The 23,598-nt window shown below is 45.4% G+C and overlaps 1 protein-coding gene across 1 annotated transcript in view; it reads left to right on the top strand.

Annotated features, from left to right (window-relative positions):
* The first annotated feature begins 423 nt into the window (after nt 1-423).
* Nucleotides 424-23,598, top strand: part of LOC128696956 (sodium/mannose cotransporter SLC5A10) — a 166,982-nt gene continuing 143,807 nt past the window's right edge. Inside the window, exon 1 of the mRNA XM_053788388.2 lies at nt 424-623. Within this exon, the coding sequence (XP_053644363.2) occupies nt 453-623 (171 nt within the window). The 5' untranslated portion in view covers nt 424-452. The remainder of the gene's footprint in view (nt 624-23,598) is intronic.

Raw genomic sequence — 23,598 nt, 5'->3', positions numbered from 1 at the left:
CTGTTATAGATCAATATAGTGTATGAGGCTGAAGGTTAATCAGTCACAAAGTCGATAGATCGCGCTGGAATCATCTAGCTTTCCCTATGATAGACAAAAGGTAGATTTTAGAAGTGTGTAAATGTTAGTTGTTTTACTGGCTCAGTGGGTTTAAAGACTATCTACTACACGAAAGGTCACTGCGGATGTATGCAACCTAACAAGAATGCGTTAATATTCTTAAACAGCGAGTGCGCTCTCCGGATGTATATTATCTATATCTAGCAGTGTATGTAAAGCTTCGTCTCTTATAGTCTACATATACAATCACAGATTTTTTCAAGTTGAAATATTGCATTTATTAAAACGGAAAGTCCCCAGTTATGAATGAAGCAGTGTGCATGTTTGAGAGGTGGAGGTGCCAAGCAGCACCAGCGGTGGTGCCGTGGTGGTGGTGCCGCCGTGTCAGTGTTATGTCAGGACTGGTGGTGGGAACAATGTCTTCTCAACACCCGTCTCTCACCAGTACTGATGGTGGTGACTCGGGGCCCAGCAATGATTTGCTGGGAGGCACAATGTTGTCCAGCTGGGACCTCGTCACCGTCACCATCTACCTGTTCCTGGTGACGGGTGTCGGCATCTATGTGAGTATAAACAACAACTACCCATATGTTTACCAACATTCTGATACCCCTGGCATGGACCTGAGTGTCTTAGAATAGAATATAAACTAAATTAATATTGTGGCGGCCTTGGTTGGTATAGGAGGAAGAAATACACACGATATTTACATTGGTGAAAGTGATTCATGGGTAGGTACGTAAGACACGCTGAAGTGTATTATTAACATTGGTGTCAGTGTGGCCAGGCGGGTCCTCAAGATTATGTCACTGTATTAAATGTTTAGGTACACAGCAGTGTGTGGATGGAAGTGACGTGTGGAGCAATTACAGCAGGTCTGCAGTGCTCTCTTAACTTTGTTATGACAAAGGTGTGCTTTCCAGCCAGACTTTTAGTAGGTAGAGTGAAGCACTCCAGTGTAGAGTGAAGCACTCCAGTGTAGAATGAAGCACTCCAGTGTAGAGTGAAGCATTCCAGTGTAGAGTGAAGCATTCCAGTGTAGAGTGAAGCACTCCAGTGTAGAGTGAAGCACTCCAGTGTAGAGTGAAGCACTCCAGTGTAGAGTGAAGCATTCCAGTGTAGAGTGAAGCATTCCAGTGTAGAGTGAAGCATTCCAGTGTAGAGTGAAGCACTCCAGTGTAGAGTGAAGCATTCCAGTGTAGAGTGAAGCATTCCAGTGTAGAGTGAAGCATTCCAGTGTAGAGTGAAGCATTCCAGTGTAGAGTGAAGCATTCCAGTGTAGAGTGAAGCACTCCAGTGTAGAGTGAAGCACTCCAGTGTAGAGTGAAGCACTCTAGTGTAGAGTGAAGCATTCCAGTGTATAGTGAAGCATTCCAGTGTAGAGTGAAGCACTCCAGTGTAGAGTGAAGCACTCCAGTGTAGAGTGAAGCACTTCAGTGTAGAGTGAAGCATTCCAGTGTAGAGTGAAGCATTCCAGTGTAGAGTGAAGCACTCCAGTGTAGAGTGAAGCACTCCAGTGTAGAGTGAAGCACTCCAGTGTAGAGTGAAGCACTCCAGTGTAGAGTGAAGCACTCCAGTGTAGAGTGAAGTACTCCAGTGTAGTGAAGCACTCCAGTGTAGAGTGAAGCACTCCAGTGTAGAGTGAAGCACTCCAGTGTAGAGTGAGGTACTCCAGTGTAGAGTGAAGCACTCCAGTATAGAGTGAAGCACTCCAGTGTAAAGTGAAGCAGTCCAGTGTAGAGTGAAGCACTCCAGTGTAGAGTGAAGCACTCCAGTGTAGAGTGAAGCATTCCAGTGTAGAGTGAAGCATTCCAGTGTAGAGTGAAGCACTCCAGTATAGAGTGAAGCATTCCGGTGTAGAGTGAAGCACTCCAGTGTAGAGTGAAGCACTCCAGTGTAGAGTGAAGCACTCCAGTGTAGAGTGAAGCACTCCAGTGTAGAGTGAAGCATTCCAGTGTAGAGTGAAGCATTCCAGTGTAGAGTGAAGCACTCCAGTATAGAGTGAAGCATTCCGGTGTAGAGTGAAGCACTCCAGTGTAGAGTGAAGCACTCCAGTGTAGAGTGAAGCACTCCAGTGTAGAGTGAAGCATTCCAGTGTAGAGTGAAGCACTCCAGTGTAGAATGAAGCACTCCAGTGTAGATTGAAGCACTCCAGTGTAGAGTGAAGCATTCCAGTGTAGAGTGAAGCACTCCAGTGCAGAGTGAAGCACTCCAGTGTAGATTGAAGCACTCCAGTGTAGAGTGAAGCACTCCAGTATAGAGTGAAGCACTCCAGTGTAAAGTGAAGCAGTCCAGTGTAGAGTGAAGCACTCCAGTGTAGAGTGAAGCACTCCAGTGTAGAGTGAAGCATTCCAGTGTAGAGTGAAGCATTCCAGTGTAGAGTGAAGCACTCCAGTATAGAGTGAAGCATTCCGGTGTAGAGTGAAGCACTCCAGTGTAGAGTGAAGCACTCCAGTGTAGAGTGAAGCACTCCAGTGTAGAGTGAAGCATTCCAGTGTAGAGTGAAGCACTCCAGTGTAGAGTGAAGCACTCCAGTGTAGATTGAAGCACTCCAGTGTAGAGTGAAGCATTCCAGTGTAGAGTGAAGCACTCCAGTGTAGAGTGAAGCATTCCAGTGTAGAGTGAAGCATTCCAGTGTAGAGTGAAGCATTCCAGTGTAGAGTGAAGCATTCCAGTGTAGAGTGAAGCACTCTAGTGTAGAGTGAAGCATTCCAGTGTAGAGTGAAGCATTCCAGTGTAGAGTGAAGCATTTCAGTGTCGAGTGAAGCACTTCAGTGTAGAGTGAAGCACTCCAGTGTAGAGTGAAGCACTTCAGTGTAGAGTGAAACATTCCAGTGTAGAGTGAATCATTCCAGTGTAGAGTGAAGCACTTCAGTGTAGAGTGAAGCACTCCAGTGTAGAGTGAAGCACTTCAGTGTAGAGTGAAGCATTCCAGTGTAGAGTGAAGCATTCCAGTGTAGAGTGAAGCATTCCAGTGTAGAGTGAAGCATTCCAGTGTAGAGTGAAGCACTCCAGTGTAGAGTGAAGCATTCCAGTGTAGAGTGAAGCATTCCAGTGTAGAGTGAAGCACTCCAGTGTAGAGTGAAGCACTCCAGTGTAGAGTGAAGCATTCCAGTGTAGAGTGAAGCATTCCAGTGTAGAGTGAAGCACTCCAGTGTAGAGTGAAGCACTCCAGTGTAGAGTGAAGCATTCCAGTGTAGAGTGAAGCACTCCAGTGTAGAGTGAAGCACTCCAGTGTAGAGTGAAGCATTCCAGTGTAGAGTGAAGCATTCCAATGTAGAGTGAAGCATTCCAGTGTAGAGTGAAGCATTCCAGTGTAGAGTGAAGCACTCCAGTGTAGAGTGAAGCATTCCAGTGTAGAGTGAAGCACTCCAGTGTAGAGTGAAGCATTCCAGTGTAGAGTGAAGCACTCCAGTGTAGAGTGAAGCATTCCAGTGTAGAGTGAAGCACTCCAGTGTAGAGTGAAGCATTCCAGTGCAGAGTGAAGCACTCCAGTGTAGAGTGAAGCACTCCAGTGTAGAGTGAAGCACTCCAGTGTAGAGTGAAGCACTCCAGTGTAAAGTGAAGCACTCCAGTGTAGAGTGAAGCACTCCAGTGTAGAGTGAAGCACTCCAGTGTAGAGTGAAGCACTCCAGTGTAAAGTGAAGCACTCCAGTGTAAAGTGAAGCACTCCAGTGTAGAGTGAAGCACTCCAGTGTAGAGTGAAGCACTCCAGTGTAAAGTGAAGCACTCCAGTGTAGAGTGAAGCACTCCAGTGGAGAGTGAAGCACTCCAGTGTAGAGTGAAGCACTCCAGTGTAGAGTGAAGCATTCCAGTGTAGAGTGAAGCACTCCAGTGTAGAGTGAAGCACTCCAGTGTAGAGTGAAGCACTCCAGTGTAGAGTGAAGCACTCCAGTGTAGAGTGAAGCACTCCAGTGTAGAGTGAAGCACTTCAGTGTAGAGTGAAGCACTCCAGTGTAGAGTGAAGCACTCCAGTGTAGAGTGAAGCACTCCAGTGTAGAGTGAAGCACTCCAGTGTAGAGTGAAGCACTCCAGTGTAGAGTGAAGCACTCCAGTGTAAAGTGAAGCACTCCAGTGTAGAGTGAAGCACTCCAGTGTAGAGTGAAGCACTCCAGTATTATTATTTATTATTGTTATCATTTTAACTTTATTAAGACGATATCCCTCTTAACTAAGTCACTCCACAGAACCCCAGTGACCATCAGGTTCTCAGCCGCTTGGTGGTTCAACTGAACCACCTAAACGGGAGAGGTTACTGGGGTGGGGAGGAAGGTAGTTACTGGAGTGGGGACGAAGGTTGTTACTGCGGGTGGGAAAAAAATGTGGTTACCGGGGGTGGGGAAGAGGTGGTTACCGGGGGTGGGGAAGATGCTGTTATCGGGGGTGAGGAAGAGGTGGTTACCGGGGGTGGGGAAGATGTTGTTATCGGGGGTGAGGAAGAGGTGGTTACCGGGGGTGGGGAAGATGTTATCGGGGGTGAGGAAGAGGTGGTTACCGGGGGTGGGGAAGATGTTGTTATCGGGGGTGAGGAAGAGGTGGTTACCGGGGGTGGGGAAGAGGTGGTTACCCGGGGTGGGGAAGATGTTGTTATCGGGGGTGAGGAAGAGGTGGATACCGGGAGTGGGGAAGAGGTGGTTACCCGGGGTGGGGAAGATGTTGTTATCGGGGGTGAGGAAGATGTGGTTACCGGGGCGAGGATGAGGTGGTTACCGGGGGTGAGGAAGATGTGGTTACCGGGGCGAGGATGAGGTGGTTACCCGGGGTGGGGAAGACGTGGTTACCGGGGCGAGGATGAGGTGGTTACCGGGGGTGAGGAAGATGTGGTTACCGGGGCAAGGATGAGGTGGTTAACGGGGGTGGGGACGATGTGGTTACCGGGGCAAGGATGCGGTGGTTACCGGGGGTGGGGAAGATGTGGTTACCGGGGCGAGGATGAGGTGGTTAACGGGGGTGGGGAAGATGTGGTTACCGGGGCGAGGATGAGGTTGTTACCGGGGGTGGGGAAGAGGTAGTTACCGGGGCGAGGATTAGGTGGTTACCATGGGTGGGGAAGAGGTAGTTACCGGGGCGAGGATTAGGTGGTTACTGGGGGTGGGGAAGAGGTAGTTACCGGGGCGAGGATTAGGTGGTTACCGGGGGTGGGGAAGAGGTAGTTACCGGGGCGAGGATTAGGTTGTTACCCGGGGTGGGGAAGAGGTAGTTACCGGGGCGAGGATTAGGTTGTTACCGGGGGTGGGGAAGAGGTAGTTACCGGGGCGAGGATGAGGTTGTTACCGGGGGTGGGGAAGCGGTAGTTACCGGGGCGAGGATTAGGTGGTTACCGGGGGTGGGGATGAGGTAGTTACCGGGGCGAGGATTAGGTGGTTACCGGGGGTGGGGAAGAGGTAGTTACCGGGGCGAGGATTAGGTGGTTACCGGGGTGGGGAAGAGGTAGTTACCGGGGCGAGGATGAGGTTGTTACCGGGGGTGGGGAAGAGGTAGTTACCGGGGCGAGGATGAGGTTGTTACCGGGGGTGGGGAAGAGGTAGTTACCGGGGCGAGGATGAGGTTGTTACCGGGGGTGGGGAAGAGGTAGTTACCGGGGCGAGGGATAACCAAAGGAAGCAATATTGCTCAGACAAAACATTGCAGACCTCGAATAACACTAACACCACACACACACACATGTCTTTAAGAGGGTGACCAGACTCCAAATTTATTTCGTTGACAAGCATGAAGTACACAACCCACGTCAACATGAACCCAGAGCGGATAAATCCTGTTAAGTCATAGAGTGCCATGAGTCAGGCTTAGGTGCTGCATGTGTGGGTATCTTGTCCATTTCCCTTTCGTCACAAGAAAGCATGGTTTGGTAACATGGTTGTGCGTGGGTGGAAGAAACGACCAGGTTTGTGTCACTGAGTGGATACAAGGTCGCTTTAAAAGTAGATTGGACAGGTACATGAGTGGGTGTGGGTTGGACCTGCCTAACATGGGCCAGTAGACCTGCAACCGTGCTTCTCCTTATGTCCTTGTGTTCTAATTCTTAGAAATCTGCTGTACGTTTTCCAAAGTTAGCTTTAGTTGTATCGATCCCTTCCTAGGGCAAGTCTGCTGGGCGTTTTCCAAGGTCTGCTGTAATTGTATCGATCCCTTCCTAGGGCAAGTCTGCTGGACGTTTTCCAAGGTCTGCTTTAGTTGTATCGATCCCTTCCTAGGGCAAGTCTGCTGGACGTTTTCCAAGGTCTGCTTCAGTCGTATAAATAACACAAGTAACAGTAGAAGGGGCATTAGAGTAACCTCTTTGAGTATATATTATGTATATACATGCGGAGTAGTTGGATATCCTTATTCTCGAAACATTTCACCTACGCAGGAGGCTTCCTCAGTTGAATACAGAGGAGACAGCAGAAACAATGGAGAGGTAAAGATGCTGTGATTATTCCATCAGCCATAAAGAAACAATTTTGAGCTGATCAGTCCCTTTGCCTGGAGAATAGTTCAACTCCATATTCTGGAACAATGTGTAGCTGAGAAAAACCATACAACGGGTGAGGTTAGAACCCGCAATCAGTCCTAAAACTCCAGACCGACACACTAGCCACTCGGCCAGCTGCCTACAACAAAATTCGTCCAACAAGGTATATTTATACACCATAGGAAGGTTAGCATAGGCACCACTGTGACCCCAAATGCAAGTTTTTATAGACGAATCTCCCGCCAGTGGTGCCCATGCTAACCTTCCTATGGTGTATAAATATACCTAGTTGGACGAATCTTATTGTGGCTAGCTGGTCCAGTGGCTAGTGTGTCGGTCTGGAGTTTTAGGACTGATTGCGGGTTCTAACCCCACCCGTGGTATGGTTTGTTTGCAATGGAGTCATTACGATTTCGCGAGTCGTGCGGCTGAAGGATGAGGATAGAGCCTCGTATACTATCAGATGTGAAGCGAGGAAAATTTGGAAGATATGATAGGAGGCGGGACCCACTAGTAGAATTAAGAACGTAAGACCTAAGTCGTACTACTGGTTAAATAATAAAGTGGAAGATGTCTTGTGTACCATGATACCGTTGTCACAAGTGCAACACTTGGGTATCTTTATATCTACAATAAAGATACCCAAGTGTTGCACATGTGTTTAATTTATCAACTTGTCGGTTCTCTGAATCATTTATCTACATTACCATTGTGTTGTTCTGCCAGAGAATTATGACTGTGAAAGTGGTATACTTGTAGGTATTACATGTATGTGCCATTGTCACAATTATGCTGTGTATATACACGGAGATACGATCTACTCCGTGTGTGTGTATATATATATATATATATATATATATATATATATATATATATATATATATATATATATATATATATATATATGCAAAGCAGTTTTGACAATAATATGAATATTTCCTTTGGTTTATATAAATTAGATCCATTTATAATTAATAGAATTTGGGAAGAATTTAATAATACACTGGACAAATAATCTTTAAAATTTCTTATTTCTTGGGTAGAATAGTTTGTGGGGTGAGTTGTGCCAAGGACCTTTCCAAGTTGGCTCGCCGCGCGTCACGTGTTTAAACCGTTGTGGGATCTGATAGTGAGGTGCCGACCAAACCCCTTATATAGCTTCCTTGGATGCTTTACTTTCATAGTTCCTTGATAATGTGAGTAGTCACGAAAGCGCTTGGAATTTCTCTATTCTTTCAGAGTGGTTGTTTTGCATATTCTGAAATCACCTGTTAACTGTGATCTTATTGCATATATATATATATATATATATATATATATATATATATATATATATATATATATATATATATATACTGTGACATAAACCTGTGATATACCTGTGACCGCTCTCAAAAGTTTTTCTATCCTCGCAGCCCGGCCTGGGACCAGGCTTTTCTGCTGATTACCTGGTCAATCAGGCTATTGCTGTTGGCTACCCGTTTGCCCACATAACCATCACAGCCTGGCTGATCTGGCACTTGGTGGAAGTAGTGATATAACTTCCTGCTGAAGACTTCTACACTCGTTCCAGCAACATTTCTGATATCTGTTGGTAACAAACAGGTTGAATAGTCTTGGACCACGGATGACGATACAGGGTTCTTCTGTTGTGTCCATGGTGTCCCTGTTTTTCATTTGGTTGAAGGGATCATGACCCCTAGGGTATTGGTTTGCACCTGTGATGGTTCGAGGGATTATAATTATTACTAACAATTTTTTTAACTCGCCTGTCGTCTCCCACCGAGGCAGGGTAACCTGAAAAAGAAACTTTAACTATGACTCACACTATCACCATCATGCTGATACCACAGTTCAGATGACCCTCCAAACTGCAAATATCCCCACCCCCTCCTTCAGAGTGCAGACACTGTACTTCCCACCTCCAGGACTCAAGTCCAGCTAATCGGTTTTCCTGAATCCCTTCATAAATGTTACCTTGCTCACACTTCAACAACACGTTTTCATTATTATTAGTCTTGTGTGGAAGCACCAAACCTGTAGTTGCCATACAACGCTTGGAGAATAATTTGCAGTCAGGTTTGATTCCAAGTGGAGAGTTGCTCCAGTTCATCAGCATTAAGACACTTATCGTTTAAGGTGGGGGAGGGGGTTCGATATTCTTAACGCATTCATATTGTCTAATACTAAATGTAGACAGCCTGTACTGTCTGCACAGACAGCCCATGCTGTCTGCCAGCTTAGTTCATATTTCGCGCCACTTCAGTATGCCCAGACTTGCCTCGCTCTCACTCACACAGCGGCAGAGCAGCAAGACACAAGTACCCCCAGCTCTCTCTCGTGGGCATGGCCCTCCCGGGCCATGGGCACAACACAAGCCTGTGTACCCACTACGACTTAACAATAAAGTAAGAAGCCTCCGAAGAAGACGTATCATTTAACCACTCGCTACCAGAATACCAAATAACCCCGTTATATAAATGCTGGTAGGTCGACAGGTAAGGGCAGGTCAAATTACACCTGCTGCCACCTTTTCACCTAGCAGTGAAAAGGTGCTTGCTGAATTTTGTCAGTCACATTCGGTGTGGAAAATTTTAAGAAATAAAATCTAGAATGGAGCACAGAACAAACTGGAATCACGCAAGAGAGCGGAAGTGTAATGTGAGAGACACAGGATAGGTAATGTGAGAGACACAGGATAGGTAATGTGAGAGACACGGGATAGGTAATGTGAGAGACACAGGATAGGTAATGTGAGAGACACAGGATAGGTAATGTGAGAGACACGGGATAGGTAATGTGAGAGACACAGGATAGGTAATACCAGATCTCGCATTCAAGGATCATAATTGTAATTGTAATACTGTAATTATTATAAAATAATTCAAAATTGTAATTATTGACTACTAAACTCTACTAGACCTATTTAATACTCAAGTTTCTGTACTCACTATAACTCACCTAATGACCATTTAATCTGTTATAGCCTAATTAATCTTAAGTTAGTTTTCGGTTTGCCCAAAATGCTCTGCATCCAAGGGGCTTTTGGCACGTACACTCAACTTTATATTCCTATATACAACTATATACCATGTCAAAATAAAATTATTATTATTATTATTATTATTATTATTATTATTATTATTCCGTGGTGTGGTACAGAGTGGGTTAGTGTGTCCCGTAGCTCGGTCACTCAGCTCACACACTGTGGTCCGGAGTTCGAATCACCGGTGATGCTGGAAAATATTAGGAGGTGTTTCCATAAGACACCTGCTGTCCATGTTCACCCATCAGATACCTTGTACACGTACTGGTAGAAATAAAGATATAATTATCCCCAGGACGACCCCCTAATACATCTCCCTCAGCCCCCCCCCACCACCACCACCACCACCACCACTCACTCACTCACTCACTCACTCACTCACTCACTCACTCACTCACTCATGTTACCCCACCATGTATTCATGTCATTTTTCCTGGTATCAATTTACTAAGGCAGACAGCAGAGTTTTTTCCTGACACCAAAATGCTCTGTACTTGAAGCCGCATTAACAATGTGTATATACAGAAAGGTATATGTCAGTGGTACAATACGTGTGTAATATATTGTTATAATAATAATAATAATAATAATAATAATAATAATAATTATAACATGAACAATAATAATAATTATAATAATAATAATAATAATAATAATATTTATTTGTACAAGTACACCATACAACTTATACAGACCATAGCTAACATCAAGGTTATACTATATAGAAAGCCCCTGGTTAATTTTGTCCCCAGGATGCGACTCACACCAGTCGGCTAACCCTCAGCTATCTATTGACTGCTAAGTGAAGAGAGGCATCAGGTTTCCACCCGTACCAAGGATCGAAGTATAGACCTCAGTGTGGTAGGTGAGTGCGCTACCCAGAAAGCTGCGGGACACCCATACTTTATGTGCCAGCCCTTGTTCCATAGTCTGGTGTCACGTGACTCCCACTTCAACGCCCCTCCTAGGAATCAACGGATATATAGTTACACCTAGAGGTGTCACTACCTGGAGTCTAGCTGGAGGGCATTCAGGGGATCAACGCCCCCGCGGCCCGGTCCAGGACCAGGTCTCCCGGTGGATCAGGGCTTGATCAACGAGGCTGTTACTGCTGGCCGCACGCAATCCAACATACGAACCACAGCCCGGCTGATCCGGCACTGTCTAGGTTTCTGTCCAGCTCCCTCTTGAAGACAACCAGGGGTCTTCCCGTAATGCCCCTTTTTGCTGGTGGGAGGCTGTTGAACAGTCTTGGGTCCCGGACACTTATTGCGTTTTCTCTTAGTGTACCAGTGACGCCCCTACTTTTCACTGGGGGTATGTTGCATCGCCTGCTTTCGTATGGAGTGATTGCTGTGTGAATATTAGGAACCAGTCCCTACAGAATCTTCCAGGTGTAGGTTATGATATATCTCTCTCGCCTGCGCTCTAGTGAGTACAAGTCAAGTGTTTCCAGGCGCTCCCAGTAGTTAAGGTGTTTGATGGAACTTATATGTGCAGTAAAGGTTCTCTGTACCTTCTCTAGCTCTGCAATTTCACCTGCCTTGAATGAGGATGTTAATGTACAACAGTATTCCAGCCTAGAGAGAACAAGTGATTTAAAAAGGATCATCATTGGCTTAGCATCTCTTGCCTTGAATATACTCATTATCCATCTTATCAGTGTCCTCGCAGATGTGATAGTGGCATTGTTGTGGTCCTTGAAGGTGAGGTCTTCCGACATAATTGTATATGTCCGTTGGTGGATTTTTGCGAAATTATTGCATACACAAATTTCCCTTGCCTTATTCAGCAAGAGCACTGCTAATTAAGCCAAAATCGCAAGTTTTACCTATTCGGCGGGACATATATATATATATATATATATATATATATATATATATATATATATATATATATATACAGTGGAGCCTCAAAAATCGAACGTATCACATATCGAACGTTTTGAAAATAAGACCATTTTTTCGGACAAACTGTGTCCCTATTATCGAACGCGCCCCTATTTTCGGATTTTCGGACCGCCGGGTATGGGACCTGTCCGCTGGCCCGCTCTGTCTGCATCCCCGTGCAGGCGACGTGAGCAGTCTAGCTTTGTTTATGCTTGAGTGAACACTAACCTGCGATCTCATTCACATATTTTACGATTATTTAATTGTGTTTAGTGCTTGTGGGGCTGTGAAATAAGCTGCCATGGGCCCAAAGAAACTTGCTAGCGGTACCCCTGTGGTAAAGAAAGTGAGAAACACCATAGATGCGAAGAAGGAAATAATACAGAAGTATGAGATTGGAGTGAGACTTGTTGAGCTTGCCAGGATGTACAGAGGACTGTGGACAGTTATTTTGTGAAACAGAAACAGACGACTGTGGACAGTTATTTTGTGAGACAGAAACAGACGACTGTGAAGTTATTTTGTGAGACAAACAGACGACTGTGGACAGTTATTTTGTGAGACAGAAACAGACGACTGTGGACAGTTATTTTGTGAGACAGAAACAGATGACTGTGGACAGTTATTTTGTGAGACAGAAACAGACGACTGTGGAGTTATTTTGTGAGACAGAAACAGATGACTGTGGACAGTTATTTTGTGAGACAGAAACAGACGACTGTGGAGTTATTTTGTGAGACAGAAACAGACGACTGTAGACAGTTATTTTGTGAGACTGGGGTCCAACGACTCTCAAGCTGGTCCTAGTGGCATTACAATACAGAGAAGGGAAGCAACCCCAGAGAGGGCTTTGATACCGGAAGTCCTCACGGAGGGGGATTCTCCTTCCAGACAATAACCCCAACTCCCTCTCTCCTCCCTATCTTCCAGATGCCATCACCAATCTTCAATAAAGGTAAGTAAAAATGTTATTTTATATTGCTATACATAATTAAAGACTATAGCATTTTTTGTGTGTATGTAAAACTGTAATTAATCTCTATAAAATGTATTTTTTTTGTGAATATTTCTTATGGGAAATATTGCTTCGAATTTCAGACTTTTCGAATTTAGAACTAGCTCCTGGAACGGATTAAGTTCGATTTTTGAGGTTCCACTGTATATAGTGCGTGTGTATGTGTGTTTCAAGACTGTTTCTAGACACATTGATACAAACGATCGCTATAGATAAAAAAAAGTTTCCAGGAAGGACTGAACGTAGTTAGAAATAAGATTTACGTGGTCTTGCAAGTTCGTGAGACAGAAAGAACCAGCAATCCTGTCAGAGTGCAAAATATTTAAGAGGGCTTTGTTTTGCACATGAGGACTGTAGAACAGTACTGTCATAACTCAGTTATAAAAGCTTGTGACTGCCGAAGCCCTATAAATCCTCCTCTCCCCAGGTGCTTGGTGTTAAGAATATAGTAGTTTAAGTGTGGCTCAACCTGGTTGTACAACACGGTAGACTAGGCTTGTTATGGTCGCTGTGAGATCCAAGGAGAGTATCCTCGTATCTCACAGTCCCAGCCCCCTGTATCTCCAACATACAAGAGGAATAATGCAGAGTGGTTATATGATTAAGCTCAGTCAGTATGTCATATGAAGTAGAGAGAGAGAGAGAGAGAGAGAGAGAGAGAGAGAGAGAGAGAGAGAGAGAGAGAGAGAGAGAGAGAGAGAGAGAGAGAGAGAGAGAGAGAGAGAGGAAGGACAGCGTGAAGCAACGGGCAGAAAGCAGCAACTTCACTCTGGCTGTACCCTTCTCCAGAACATCACTTCATCTGAGTTCATTTATCCCCAGGATGACTCGAGTATGGAACAGACCTCTTCAAGGGGGGCTCCTTGGCGTGGTGAAGAGGCTCTTGGTCTGAGGAATTAGCCCTGTCGGTCTTCTTCCTCAGACCGAACCTAATTACCCCCCCATTCTCCCCTCCCCTATCCCATCCTCCCCATCCTCCCCTTTTTCCATTCCTCCTCCTCCTCCTCACCCCTCCCTTTTGCCCTTCCTCTTTTTAGCCTTCGTGATTTCTCCCACAGGCGCGCTAGTTCCTAGGTAGGGGAAAGGACACCGGGGTCGATCCCATTCCGTTGAGGTTTCTTGGCGGTGGCGTAGTTTGCCGTGGAATCTGGATTGCCTAGGGATGTCCCGATCCCTCTCCGGTATCCCGGAGTAGCTTTGGGTGTCTTTTGGGCGACGGGTGTATCTCTGGAAGCCACCTTTCGGATTCCGGGGGTGGTGGCTGAAGGAGGTATGCTTTGTGGCGGATATCCGGCCGCCCTCTCTTTTGTCCACCGAGGTAGCTCGGCAGATGTGAGGTTGCTATCCCGGATTGCTGGTTTACTGGCATGAAGGGTAGGGTATGGCACGGGTTCCATGCTGCATCTGCGCTACTAGCGGTGTCGAGTCCTCTTGGGCGCGGAGGGAGATTTCCGGCCCTTTCATTCCTCCTGGGAACTATTCCTCCCCGCTCCCCCCTTTTTTTATTCTTTTTTTTGTTTTTATTTTCTTTTCTTCTTTCTTTTTTTTTCTTAAAAACAAAAAGCAAAGGAGTAACCTAACCATGGCAGCCCTAGTCCATGAAACCACTACCCCCGGGCCCCTTCTTGATACCGCACCCCATTCTGACCCTGCCTTGTGTTTAGACCACTCTTCGGACACTCCTGATGCCCCTGTACCTCTTGCTGGTGCTGTTTCCTCACCCGCTTCAGGTACCGGGGCTTCGACTGACTCCTTCGATTTGTCTGAACTCCGCTCTCCTTTGACTATGCTTCCGGCTTCTCCCTCTACGGTACGGCAATTTTCGAATCGCCCACCCATTTCATGCCGGACCAACTCCGGTCCTACTCCTAAACGCCAACGTCAATCTCCTGATGATGCTCCGTCGTTACCTTCCCATTCTACTCGGAAACGACCGACACGTCAAGCACTCCCTCTCCACGCTCAGTTTCGGACCACACAATGGACTAAATTCTTTACTTTAAGACCAACTTCTTCTTCTGCCTACCTTTCTGACCATAGTATTGCCAAAGCGCTCCTGCGTCATGTTGGCAGAGATATTTCATTTCACGCTCTCAAGAGCGGTACGCGCATCGTCACTGTCCAGAATGCTACCCAAGCTCATGATCTTTCTCTCCTTTCGAATATCGATACTACTCCTATCACTATTGAAAAACATCTTTCTCTCAATTCTTGTAGTGGTACTGTCATTCTGCCCCATACCATAGTCCAACAGAATTTCCAGTCATGTGGCAATGACATTTTTGAACAGCTGGAACTCCAGGATCTCCCAATCCTCAAAGTAGACACTTATGTCCTTCCTGCCCGGGGGCGGAGACGTTACCCTTGCAATGTGGCTCGTTTAACTTTTGACAGCCGAGAACTCCCGTCCTCTGTATATGTCGCGGGACATCGGTTACAAGTTCGAAAGGTGATACCTACACCGCAACAATGTAGAAATTGCTGGCGTTTTGGTCACCCAGCGAAATATTGCAGATCTATGGCCGAATGCCCAGTCTGTGGTGCCGACAACCATTCTAATACATCTTGCAGTCAACCTCCATCTTGCCTTAATTGTAATGAAGCTCACCCTTCGTACTCCCGCCGTTGCCAGGTCTACTTAAATGAACGTGAAATCCGTTGCCTCAAAGAGGCAGAAGGTCTCCCTTATGCTATGGCAGTTACTCATCTCCGCCTCCAAGGGAGACTACCCCGTGTTTCTTATTCTCGTGTTTCCAAACATCCCCCCACTTCTGGGGTCCCATCTTCTGCAGCCTCCTCTGTTGTTACCCCTCCCATAGCCATTACGGCATCTAATCCTTTTGCTGTCCTTGGCTCTGACGTCCCGACTACAACTCAGTCTGTTCTCACATCTTCGCGTCCTTCCTCACAAGCCCCAGTATCGACAAGACCTCGTACGACACCTAATACCAATCGCCCCTCTACTCAGAAGTCCAAAAAATCCACATTGCTCAAATCTTCTTTGCCCCTTCCTTCCCTTCTTCCACCTCCACACGTTACCTTTCCAGTCTCTGTACCTAGTTCTTCCCCTCTCTCTGGCTCTATTACAAGTGTGGAGATTCACCCTCCTCCTCGTACTATGCCTTCCACCCCCGTCCCCTCCCAAGTTTCTCCCTCTTCTGTCACCTCCCAGGTTTCTACCTCTTCTGTCCCCCCCCACACTTCATCTCCAGTCCCTTACACTTTTCCCTCCCCCTCTACTTTGGTACAGTCCATTACTGTCCCAATCTTTACTCACCCTCCTCCTCCTATCTCCAATATGGTTTCCCATACATCTTTGAATTCAGAAACACTTGAAGCCATTTCAGAATATATTGCAGAGACTAAACCTTCAATGGACACTGATTCACTTCCTGTTCCTTCTCTTCCCTCTCCTCCATCTTCACAACCCCATTCTTCGCAACGCTCCGTTCCTTCGCTACTTGAACATCTTCCAATGCCACCACACGTTGACTTTTCTAACCCCTCTAGTCCGTAGGTGCCTTTACCTACAGATTCCTGATATTTTCTTCATCGCCAATCATGGCCTATTTACAGTGGAATATCCGCGGCCTCAGGGGTAATCGGGGTGAGCTTCAGATGTTGCTTTCCAGGTTTTCCCCTGTTGGTGCTTGCTTACAAGAACCAAAATTACACTCGGCTGTTTTCCAACCTATCTCAGGCTATAATTTATTGTATTCTTCGGATCCTTTCTCAGATGGGACCTTTAATGAAAGTGCCCTTCTTCTACGCAATGATATTCCGTACTGTCAACTATTTGTCCATACCTCGCTGCATTACACTGCAGCCCGTATCCACTTGAATAAGTGGTTTACAATATGTTCTTTATATCTCTCTCCTTCTCGAGCATTTTCTATCCCAGACTTTGCCTTTCTTGTTTCATCCTTACCACCACCACTTCTGTTACTTGGTGATTTTAATGCCCACCATTTCCTCTGGGGGGGGGTCTCATTGTGACTCACGTGGCATTCAGTTGGAGGCTTTTCTTGCCTCTCACCCCCTCCATGTTTTAAATACGGGTACTCCCACCCATTTTGATCCTCGTACTCATACTCTCTCTTGCATCGATCTATCAGTCTGCTCTTCCTCCACTGCACTAGACTTCACCTGGTCTGTTCTACCAGACTTACATGACAGCGATCATTTTCCGATCATTCTTACTTCTCCTTCCTATTCACCACCTTCCCGTAGCCCTCGCTGGCAATTTGATCGGGCAAATTGGGATCTTTACTCACACCTCACTGCTTTTAGTGAGGTTCCTTCTTCATCCTCCATTGATGAGCTCCTACACATCTTCTCGACATCAGTTTATACCGCAGCTTCTCATTCTATACCCCAAACCTCAGGCAGGCATTCTCAGAAGTGCGTGCCTTGGTGGTCTCCTGCTTGTGCTCGTGCAGTACGTTTGAAACGTGCTGCATGGGGCAGGTACCGGTACAATAGAACCGCTGAGAGACTTGTTGATTTTAAGCAGAAGCGTGCGATCGCTCGCCGTGTCATCCGTGAAGCTAAACGCACTTGTTGGCGAGACTATGTTTCCACCATCACCTCTGCTTCTTCTATGAGTGCAGTCTGGAACAAAGTGAGGAAATTGAGTGGTAAATACTCTCCTGACCCGGCTCCTGTTCTACGGGTCACTGGTGTTGATATAGCAAACCCTCTCGACGTTGCCATTGAACTTGGCACACATCTGGTCCGTATTTCCCGAGGGCTCCATCTATGCCCCTCGTTTCTTTCCTCAAAGTCTGCCAGAGAGTTAGTACCCTTGGACTTTTCTTCTCTCGGAGAAGAACAGTATAATGTGCCTTTTACACTTCAAGAACTGGAGGCAACGCTCTCAGCTTGCCGATCATCGGCAGCTGGGCCTGATGACATTCATATTCGTATGTTACAACATTTACATCGGTCAGCCCTTGTAGTCCTCTTACACCTCTTCAATCTTATTTGGGCACAAGGAGTTCTTCCCCAGCTGTGGAAATCTGCCATTGTTCTCCCTTTCCGCAAACCGGGTACTACAGGACATGATGCCTCCCACTATCGCCCCATCGCTCTTACAAGTGCAGTTTGCAAAGTGATGGAACGCCTCGTAAATCGACGTTTAATGTGGTATTTAGAGACTCACAACAGTCTCTCCGCTAGTCAATATGGCTTTCGTAAGGGTCGTTCTACCATAGACCCCTTACTACGCTTGGATACGTATGTTCGTAATGCCTTTGCGAATAATCACTCAGTTATTGCCATATTTTTTGACCTTGAGAAGGCATATGACACAACTTGGAGGTATAATATTTTGGCCCAGGCCCATTCCTTAGGCCTCCGAGGCAATCTACCATCCTTCCTTAAGAACTTTTTAACTGACAGACATTTCCGTGTTCGAGTCAATAATGTTCTTTCCCCGGACTTCGTCCAAGCTGAAGGTGTCCCTCAGGGATGTGTTCTAAGCACAACACTTTTTCTCCTTGCTATAAATGATTTGGCCTCTGTTCTTCCACCCAATATTTGGTCATCACTCTATGTTGATGACTTCGCTATTGCTTGTGCAGGCGCTGACTGTCACCTTATTGCAGTTTCTCTCCAGCATGCGGTCGACCGTGTGTCCACTTGGGCCACCACACATGGGTTTAAATTTTCAAGTACCAAAACTCACCAAATTACTTTCACTAGACGCTCTGTTATCTCCGATCATCCTTTGTATCTCTATGGCTCCCGTATCCCCGAACGTGATACAGTCAGGTTTCTAGGCCTTCTCTTTGACCGTCGGTTAACCTGGAAACCTCACATTACCTCTCTGAAGGCAACTTGTCACAGCCGGCTAAACCTTCTTAAAACCCTTGCTCATCTTTCCTGGGGAGCTGATCGTCGAACTCTGCTTCGCCTACATTCAGCCCTCGTTTTATCGAAACTCGATTATGGTGACCAGATTTATTCCGCGGCCTCTCCTGCTACTCTCTCTAGCCTTAACTCTATCCATCACCAAGGCTTACGTTTGTGCCTTGGTGCTTTTCGCTCTTCCCCTGTTGAGAGCCTCTATACAGAAGCAAATGTTCCATCCTTGTCTGATCGCCGTGATGCCCATTGCCTTCGTTACTATGTACGCTCTCACGATCTACACAATCCTTCCATTTATAGAATGGTCACCGATATTAGTAGACATTCTTTATTCGTTCGCCGCCCCTGTTTGCTCCGTCCCTTTTCTCTTCGCCTACTTTCACTCTTGTCTTCCCTTCAGTTACCACCTTTATATGTTCATGTAGCATCTCACTTTTCCCTACCCCCCTGGGAAGTTCCAGCTGTTCGGGTCTGTTCTTTCTCACTCCCTTGCTCGAAAGCTCAACTGCCTACGGTGGCTTCCCGCTCTCTTTTTCTTGATCACTTCCACTCTCATTCTCATGCCACCGCTGTGTACACAGATGGCTCTAAGTCTTCAGACGGCGTCGGATTCGCAGCAGTGTTTCCGGACAGCGTCGTACGAGGGCATTTACTATCTTCAGCTAGCATTTTTACTGCTGAACTGTATGCCATTCTTGCAGCACTTATTCGTATCGCATCTATGCCTGTGTCATCATTTGTAGTAGTCTCAGACTCCCTTAGTGCTCTACAGGCTATACGAAAATTTGATACATCTCATCCCCTAGTTCTCCGTATCCAACTTTGGCTACGCCGTATCTCTACCAAACATAAAGATATTGTTTTTTGTTGGGTCCCTGGTCATGTCGACGTACAGGGCAATGAACAGGCAGACACTGCTGCGCGGTCAGCAGTATATGACCTACCAATTTCCTATCGAGGTGTTCCATTTCTGGACTATTTTGCTGCAATAGCTACCCACCTTCGCACCCGTTGGCAACAACGTTGGTCAACTCTGCTCGGTAACAAACTTCATTCTATTAAACCGAGCATAGGTTACTGGCCGTCTTCTTGTCATCAGTGCCGAGGTTGGGAGACCACTCTCTCCCGCCTTCGCATTGGCCACACTCGTCTTACTCATGGGTATCTCATGGAGAGGCACCCTGTTCCTCTCTGTGAGCAGTGTCAAGTTCCAGTATCGATTAGCCACATTCTGTTAGACTGCCCTCTCTATCAACGAGCACGCAGAATTTACCTCCAACGTCGTCTTCGTTCTCCTACTCTCTCTTTACCTTCCCTTCTTGCTGATGGACCCTCCTTTAATCCTGACTCTCTCATTGACTTCTTGACAACGACTGATTTACTCCACAAACTCTGATGATACTTTTCGCACTCCCCTCAGCCCTTTCTGGTTCAGTCTCTTGCTGCCCTTTACCCTTTCACCATCCACTGCCCCGCTGTTATCCGTAACCTGTTGCTCATCCATCTCCCTTTTGCCACCTGATGCCCTCGCTTCCTTCCTGCCCTGCAGCGCTGTATAGTCCTTGTGGCTTAGCGCTTCTTTTTGATTATAATAATAATAATAATGTGGCAGATACATTGTGTTAATATATTGACAAATTTGCACCTATGCATAAAAGTATATAAATCTATAAAAGTATATATACAAAATATACAAAGTGGAAATTAAGTAACAAAAAAAAAAAAGGCACAATACCGTGACTGGAACAATACACATATAACCCGCACATAGAAGAGAGGAGCTTACGACGACGTTTCGGTCCAACTTGGACCATTTACAAAGTCACACTAACAAAAAGGAGAGGAGGATGGCTATATATAGGCAGGAGGTGGTAGTAGTAGTAGTAGTAGTAGTAGTAGTAGTAGTAGTAGTAGTAGTAGTAGTAGTAGTAGTAGTAGTAGTAGCAGCAGTGGAGGGAAGGAAGTAGTAGTCTTCCCTACTTCCAACGTTAACAGTCGCCGTCTGGTTGAATCCTCCCTAATACACAACTTTCCTTGATAAATTAGACACATGTGCAACTCTTGGGTATCTTTATTGAGGAAACGTTTCGCCACACAGTGGCTTCATCAGTCCATACAAAGGAGAATCTTGAAGAACATGAGGAGAATGAGGTAATCAGTCCCTCAACCTTGAGTCGATGTGGTCAGTCCATCAATCTTGATGGACTGACCACATCGACTCAGGGTTGAGGGACTGATTACCTCATTCTCCTCATGTTCTTCAAGATTCTCCTTTGTATGGACTGATGAAGCCACTGTGTGGCGAAACGTTTCCTCAATAAAGATACCCAAGAGTTGCACATGTGTCTAATTTATCAACATGTCGGTTCTCTGAACCATTCATCCACAACTTTCCTTGTATGAATCTTAGTCGTGGGTTCGTCTCTGTAGATGCCTTCCTCTCCCACTACATTATAAAATGCTCCAAACTTCAGAACACTCGTGACCTAACCTGATTCCTCCTTTTTTCTTCTTCTCCCTCCTTCCCTTTCCTCTTTCCCTTTTCTCCTATGGTTGCTTTTCTTCTGTCCTGTGTATTTGTTCCTTCTTTATTTATTTATTTATTTGTTTCCCACCCCCTCGGTGTTCTTGCTCTTACCCTCTGTGGGCACCAGCTCCCTTGTAGTGCTTCTCTTTCTTAGTATTTGACTGGCTCCTCCTACTCTTACTACCTCCCCACTACTACTTCCTTCCCTCCACTACTACTACTACTACTACCACCTCCTGCCTATATATACCCATCCTGCTCTCCTTTTTGTTAGTGTGACTTTGTAAATGGTTCAAGTCGGACCGAAACGTCGTCGTAAGCTCCTCTCTTCTATGTGCGGGTTATTTGTGTATAGAAACTAAGTACTCTTATAGAAGTCCTTTACACTAGCTAGCCCACCAAGATCTGTCAAGTGTACCAGCTAGTGGGACATACTGTGTGTGTGTGTGTGTGTGTGTGTGCAAAACAAGAAGGGGGGAGCTGAATGATAGCTCTAGGCCTTTCGTGTTGTAATCAGCACATCATCAGGAGCTTGCAAATGTTGCAGAAAACAGGAGGTCTAAGCAAATAAGATCACAGGGAGCATCTTTGCTGGAGTGAGGCAGAAGGCCGGAAGTGTCCCCAGGCATACCAATACCCATACCCAGAAAGCTTGAACATTATAATATTAGAAAAACAGCCAGCCCACAAGCACTAATATTGTAATAATGAACGTGACATGGCAGTTATCAAAAATTCTGTCAGATTACACTATGATATAAATTACTTGACATATATAATAACTATATTGCCAATGATATAGATATTACCTGCAATTATCTCAGGAGTTCTCCCACCTCTAGGAAACGGGTCCATGTAAGTTATACAGAGGGAGACAGCCAAGTTTATCTATCTCACAAGCTTTTAAGGCAGCTGGTGACTATGATATAAATGACTTTACATACCAAATATATAGATATATCTGGGAATTGTCTGAGGAATTTTTGCACCTCTAGAAAAGGGGCCTATTAAAAGGCACTCGTTTAAAGGGGAGACATCTATAACTTCAAGTAAGACATCCATAGTTTATCTATCCCACAGGATTCTGAGGAAAATGCTGGTTTAATAGAAAAAGCAGGTAAAATAGGCCCTAATTCCTCGGTGTGTAACTGCATTTAAGATAGTCCAACGCAAATATTTGTATAAGAGCCCGATTTTTGGCTATGTACAATTGCTTCAACTAAAAACCAATCTAACTTGAAAAATCTGCCACTGTTATTGCAGAATGAATGTTTATCATGCTTAATAAGTGCCGATTCTATAATATGCTCAAGCCAAAAGGAACAAGGGACAATGACTCTTGCTTCCGACCAGTTTGCTGGGTTATCGTGTTCGACTCTTGTGCAGTACATACTGAATAACGGTGTTTTGATATTGTGACACCTAGAGGTTTGCCAGTCATCTCCAACACACTGTTGGAGAATTCTTTATCAGAATGCTTCTAACAGTCTGTAAACATTGATTATTTGCTGCATGAGTTACAGCGCAGGGTCACTGACGACACTAATTTATATAATACTGTCAACCGTGTCAGACACTACTGATAGGGAACAGTGTAGTAAAGAAAGCGAATGCCAGACTGAAGTTCCTGTATAGACAAGCACAGTGTCTACCTACTGAGGCTCGCAGGACCCTATGTCTAGCCCTTATACAATGCCATATGGATTACGCTTGCTCTTCATGGTACTCTGCCTTGACAAAAAAACTGAAAGATAGACTGCAAATCACCCAGAACAAAATCGTAAGATTCATCCTGGGGCTGGGACCAAGAGAACATGTAGGCCAGGATGAATTACAGCAGTTGGATATGCTGAATGTTGAAGACAGAGTAAAACAACTGAAGCTAAATCATGTTTATAAAATTGCTCACGAACAGTGTCCAGAATATCTTGCTGTCAATTTTGTCAAGGTTGGGAACCAAAGCAATCATAGTACTAGGGGGAGAGAGCACAACTTTGTAGTACCCACAGTCAGTGGCCAGGCTTCAAACACCTTTTATTGTACAGCAATAAAGGAATGGAACAGACTACCCGCACATGTCAAAGCCAGTCCTAGCATGAACCAGTTCAAGAAGAGTGCCAAAAGGTGTCTGATGAATGTAGCTACAGAAAGGGAGGGGAATGATTTTCTATTTTTTAGCTAACATACGTGTAAATTTTACCTTATTCCTAGTAATGACCCTCGTATTGTAGATAGTCTTAATGACCCTCGTGTAGTAGATAGTCTTTTTAGTATGATAATAAGATGTTATCTTCATTGTAGAATAATAAGAAAATATTATAACCTTTATATTATAATAATAAGGTAAAAGGACCCCAGTGGAAATAAGTCACTCTGTCTGACTTTTTTGGGTTATCCCAGGTTCTCTACACATATGCTGCTATGTATGATAATTCTATGTAACTGTATTTGTGTATACCTGAATAAATTTACTTACTTACTTACTTAATCTAGAAGCACTTCTCTCACTCAGAGAGATAGGTTCTGAAGTGCCAAGTCTTAGGAGCTCAAGTAGGAAGTATTAATATACATATTTACGACAGTAGGTTTCACAAATGTTACTTGACCATAAACAGGCCTTCACAGGTGTGAATCAAGTTGCTGCTGCACTCGAAATATGTTTGGCTGCTCAACTTCAATAAACGAGTCAGCATTTTCAAACTGACCAGCAGTGATCGGTCAACACGTCAAGGCAAG

This window comes from Cherax quadricarinatus, chromosome 31 (genome assembly GCF_038502225.1).
Source record: "Cherax quadricarinatus isolate ZL_2023a chromosome 31, ASM3850222v1, whole genome shotgun sequence".
In the NCBI taxonomy this organism is placed as follows: domain Eukaryota; kingdom Metazoa; phylum Arthropoda; class Malacostraca; order Decapoda; family Parastacidae; genus Cherax; species Cherax quadricarinatus.
The sequence above is the reverse complement of the archived record's forward strand: the minus strand, read 5'-3'. Positions and strand labels throughout refer to the sequence as shown.